This window comes from Bactrocera latifrons, unplaced genomic scaffold (genome assembly GCF_001853355.1).
Source record: "Bactrocera latifrons isolate USDA-ARS-PBARC rearing strain unplaced genomic scaffold, ASM185335v1 scaffold_24, whole genome shotgun sequence".
NCBI classification, from domain to species: domain Eukaryota; kingdom Metazoa; phylum Arthropoda; class Insecta; order Diptera; family Tephritidae; genus Bactrocera; species Bactrocera latifrons.
Genome location: NW_017535963.1, coordinates 639,031 through 644,674, shown reverse-complemented (window position 1 = coordinate 644,674; position 5,644 = coordinate 639,031). Strand labels below are relative to the sequence as shown.

The following is a 5,644-nucleotide window of genomic DNA, read 5'->3' as shown; positions in this document are numbered from 1 at the left end:
TAACAATAACAACAATCAGAAATATAGTTACAACAACATTAAGAGATATAACAACAACAAAATTACGAGTTATAACAACAACKRCAATTCAGCATCATCCAAGCAACAGCAGCAGCACTTCCAGTAGGTATCTTATTGGACATTTTGGAATTGCTAAGCATTTCCATTGCGCYGGCACCGCACTTAAGCGCATTCAGTTGTCAATCGGGCGTTGCGCTTTGCGGTCGCACAGTCGGTTTCATAGAAAATTTTCTTAATTTTAACGTTCCGAAACACTCGGCTGCTGGCTGTATAAAGCAGAGCCAGATAAATACAAATAAAAGCAAAATATTCAACGCAGCAAAAACTTGCTTCGCATAGATGTGTACGTAATACACACACAAACACGCATACACCCATAAACTCGTGCGAGTAACGTGAGACGTTCGCGTTCGCGTTCGCTGCTCATGCGCATGTGTACACAGTCAACCACATTTGCCACAAAAAACATCTACTTTCGGTCTCGAGCGCGCTGAGCGCATTCGCTTAGCACAGAAACMGTCAGCGTCTGCTCGCGTACGCACGCATGCGCAACACTTTCGCTTTTCGCTTGTGCCTTTTGCCAGTTCAACGTCGCCCYTTGTTGCTGCCTTTTGGCTAGTGTACGCKCTTTAATTCGTTCGCGCAGGATCCTTCGTAGGCAACGTTTAATTGCYGTCTATCGGGTGCGTGTGTGTATGCATGTGCTTGTTTGCATCTGCTGCATGCAACCATTTAACATTCAGCTTTGCACAGCGCGAGTATGCCACAGCCTGCGTAATGCTGATTGGCGAACGGAACACATACAAATTCTACATAATCGGTTATAATCTATTCGGCAAGACGTTTTACACGCCCGCAAGCGCTTAGCAGCCACGAAAATTCGCCAAAAATATATATAAATCAATTTTTCAACGCGCTTACGTCGTTCCGTGTGTGCGCCGCAAKAAATAAAAAACAAAAAAATTCGCAAAGTGCCAAATATTTAAGCATTTTACTTCTAAAATTACGTTTAAATAATATTCTAATTTATTTAACATTTTAATATTTAAGTAAACACTGCGCCTAAGCAAATACACTAAATCTACGTTTAAGTGCAAACACGAGCTGTACCTTAGTAAATAAGTATCCTGTGTGACGAGTGTGTGGAGCTTTTAMATTGCCAACCAGGACATCGTTAATTTTGAGAGAAAATATTTAAGTTAAGGAGAATTGCGGGAGAAGTGAAAATGGCAAGACAACGCCTACGCATTGGTTTATTACTAAGGTGAGTAAAATTGTTTATAAATATAAATTAAAATAATATGAGATATTTATGTGAAATTATAAATGATTGAGAATCACAAAAAATAAATAAATATTAAAATCACACTTTAGTGAAATCATAAAGTTTTGAGAAATTCAAAATAAAATTGGAAAACAGTTCTTATTAAATTTTTACTACAAAAACTCAAAAACAAATGTGTGGAAAGTAAAAAATATGTGAAAAAATGTAAAATGTCTTGGGTTGCATGCAAATAAAAAATAAGTGAAATATTAGAATACTGAAAAATATTTGGAACGAATAAACTAAATTTTATGATGATTAGAGAAGGAGTATTGAATATTTGTAGTATCTCTGAAAGCAAAAATATTGAGAGTATTTTTCATAATGATTTTCATGTAATAGTTTTTATTGGATTAAAGAAATAATTGATAATTAAAAACCAGAACCAAAAATTAAAAAAAAAATTATGAAGAAATGGGTTAATTAACATGTCATAAAATACATAATTGAGTCTCAGATATCCACTATATATATGAATGTATATAAGATGTATATTATTATGATTCATTTTATTTATGTAAAATTCATATGTCAAATAGTTTTCTATGAAAAACTTTCTTTGGAATAATATAAAAACTACTAAATATAACAAAAAACCAAATTATTAACACCATATGAATATAAAATAAAATTTATTTACAGTAAAAAAATAATGAGGCAAATAGTTAATTTGATTTGTCTAAAATGCACAGTTCTTAAAAAATAAATTAAATAGAAATATTTTACTAACTGCTTAACGAGAAAATTCGAAATTGGTGATTAAATTAAACTGAAATGAGAACAAAGATAAGGTAAATAAAAAAACAAAATTCGAATAAACTTTTAACCATACAAAAGTATTAATTCGTTGATAAAGTATATAAAATAAATTAAAATAAAGAAATAAAATAAAATAAATAAAAGAAAAGAAAATAAAATCAATGGCAAAATTTAAAATGCTTTGTGCTAAAGAAAATTTTAACAAAAAATGTTACTTCTTTTTAATATTTTTAAAATATCTTAATTTAATCACAAAAAAAAATTATTCATATTTATTTGACTTATGCTGAAAAAAATTAAATAACAACGCTGATAGTGTGCTCAAAGCTATTCAAGCTATGTTTCATGTCATTAGACAGTTACTACGACATTAGACTTGTTTCGGTACGTTATCAGAGCGTAAACGCTGAAAACTATTAARCCAATGAGCTAACACGAAGCGTTCCCTAGACAAAATTCCATCAGGATTAAAGCGAGTTGGCTTTTCCCTGTCCTCTTGTATTCTGGCGCTAAATCTATAGACCAAGCGCGAGATAACCGAGTGTTGATATGACTTCTAACTATTACCGCTAAACTTATTTAACAATAAAATTAAAGCCTTCCAACCTTTTTAGAAACTATTTAAAAATTAAATTAATTTAAACAATTTTTGTTTGTGGTTTGGAGTTTTCTTATGATTTTAAGTCGAATTAGATTTTTTTTTTTGTGTTAAAAATTATACACCATGTTTGGGACATTAGAAGGTACATCTGCACCAAATCTCACAATTTTTTGTTCAAGATAAAAATATAAAATACATTAAAASTTGGTTATTTGCATTTTTCACATAAATTTTGAGGTTATGTAAGCAAGAGTCTTTGTATAAAAATTATAGATCTTTCCATTAGCTACAACATTGCTTTATAGCCTTTTCKTTAGGACTCATGGTTTTGCCAGAAATCGAGAAAACCCGTTTTTATTATTTAGAAATTCGACCACGGAGAGGTCTCTTCCTTTTCTCGTCTTTAATAAGTTTTTCTTTAATGTCTCTTAATTTATCTTTTTTGTGCGATTGGTTTCATTCTGATATGATTTTGTTTTTTTTTTTTGTTTTTTGTATTTACATTGGCCTTTGAAGAAAATTTAAAATCTGAATTAAATGTGCAAAATTAATTGAATTTTTATTTTAAATATACTATTTGTGTGAAAAAATATTTTCAAAAATTAGATTAAATAAAATATAAAAAGATGTATATTAAGCTCAAAAATATACTGGTAGTAGGTCTATGTTATGAAAAATATTTTTGCATATATATTATGATAAAACAATACTTGAAAGTGAGAGGTAAAAAAATTTAAGAAATATCAAGCCTCTTAATCATAGCTTTTTCTAATACTCATTTACAAATACTCTTTTATGTGTATTTCAAGTAATTTTTTGAGGTACAAAAATTGGTTTTATATCAAAATATTTCATATTAGCCTCTAAGAACGGTGCTAGTAGAAATAATCATAGTAAAAAACAACGAATTTTTAAATCACTAATAAAAAATTCGTGCATGTTGGAAAACAATTGAAAGCTTTACAAACTACGACAATTTTTTTAACTCTTAATAAATACATATATATTTATATACATATACACATACACGCATATATCTATCTATATTCATAAAATTAGATACATCATATGAATGGCTGAGCGTTATCTCTAAGAACATCTCTGGTTAAGTTTCTTAAATTTATTCCACACAACACTTGCTTGTTTCAAATTTGTTGGCTGCCCGTGGCAAGATAACACTCGCCAAGAAATAAAATTAGAAAAATAAACAAATAAGAAATAATGCAAATTAGCAAAAAAAAAACGGTAATTATTTTGGTGACGATACCGCCGAAAATACTTCCGCCAAGCGTCTAAGCGACTCTTGCGCTGTGTTAAAAATTCAAATTAAAAACGTAATTAAATTTGCGACGCTTCTGCSCAACTTAAGCCATTTGTCGAACTCAAGGGCAGCACATTAAGCATGCGCACATTAAAGCTGCGGCAAAGCCACTAGCAAAGCGGCTGCAAACAAGAAGAATTGGCACTAAAAGAGAATTAACTGCCAGAGGCGTTGATAAAGGCATAAAACAGTGGATATGTTTGCACGGCTGGCTGGCTAAATTTTACACTCTAAGTGTGCTTATACGYGCGAAAAAGTAGATAGGAGTCATATGATTGAAGTGCATACGTCGGAGTATCATTTGACGAATATATGTATGTATATATGCATTTATATATTAATAACATATTCTTAAAGAACTATTGTTTTGTCGCACTTAACTCGTTTCTTCGTGACATAGGAAATCACAAATTGCGTAAAGTCACCTTGCTTCGAAACGCATTGCTAGTGCGAAAGGCACTGYAAAATAGTTAACGCTAATGCTTTGAGTTATTCTGCGCAGACTCGACAAAATTTGCAAGTCAGATGACAGTTTCGCAGACRTGAAAGAATTAGTTATTTAAATTAAGCTAAAGTTATTAGAACACACCCACTTCAGAGCATATGAAATTGAATTAAATCAGGCTTGCGATTACGGGCTGTGGGTAGAAATTGTGTCAAGGTGATTTGAAAATTTATTCCAATATTTTTTTCAAGAGCTAGTCAAGATATATGTTAAAATTATTAATTGTATTCAAATAGAAAGATATTAAAGGGAATTTATAAGCTAGAGTAAGTTATAATTGCTCATTTTACATTTTTTACTAAAATATATTTTGAAAAAATGTATAGGCAATTTAAAAAATATTTTAATTCTATAAAAAAGTTTATTCTTTTATACAAAGAAATTATTATTTTTTCGAAAAATAAAATTAAATTTTCAAATATTGAGTTCAAACATGATTTTTTGATATCTCTTTATCCTTTYTTCTTAATACTCGACGAACTGTTCTTCTTTTTCACAATAATTTTAACTCCTCCCCAACACATCGCTTACGCAGCGCTATCAATTTTTAGCTGCAAGCTATATTATTTTCTTCTATTTTTGTCAAAYTCATCGCTTACTATTGCTACGCGAATCATTTTCTATGTACTATTTGCATTCCAAAGCAAACGCCAACCAAATTCGAAAGTCACCGTTAATGGTGACTGAAGCAATACATCCGAGCTACAGTTCGATACCTTTCTTGGCGGCGATTTTACATAATAACTGCCATATGAATGAAATAATATAATAAAATACAAAAACACTTTYATATCATTATAGCGACTGCATAACCTTCAGATTATTAATTTATTTACGGATATGTATGATAATGTTGGTAAATTTTAATTAACTCTCCCCTTTCGGTTGCATTTAAAACGTTAGAGGAGGAGTAGTGAGTATTTGTAGCAACTGTGAATTCAAATATCGAAAGTATAATGCCATGAAGTAATAATAAAAAATAGATTTAAATGAAATAATGTTGGTGAAAATTGAAAAATATAAGATCAGTTGTCATAACAAATTGTATGACAAAAAAAAAAAATAAAGGTAATAACTGCTTGAATGAAACTAGCACGATTTTTCTTTAATCTT

The 5,644-nt window shown here is 30.2% G+C and overlaps 1 protein-coding gene across 1 annotated transcript in view; it reads left to right on the top strand.

Moving 5' to 3' along the window:
- Window positions 1–212: 212 nt before the first annotated feature.
- Window positions 213–5,644, top strand: part of LOC108969110 — a 50,101-nt gene continuing 44,669 nt past the window's right edge. The window contains exon 1 of the mRNA XM_018933638.1: window positions 213–1,285. Within this exon, the coding sequence (XP_018789183.1) occupies window positions 1,248–1,285 (38 nt within the window). The 5' untranslated portion in view covers window positions 213–1,247. The remainder of the gene's footprint in view (window positions 1,286–5,644) is intronic.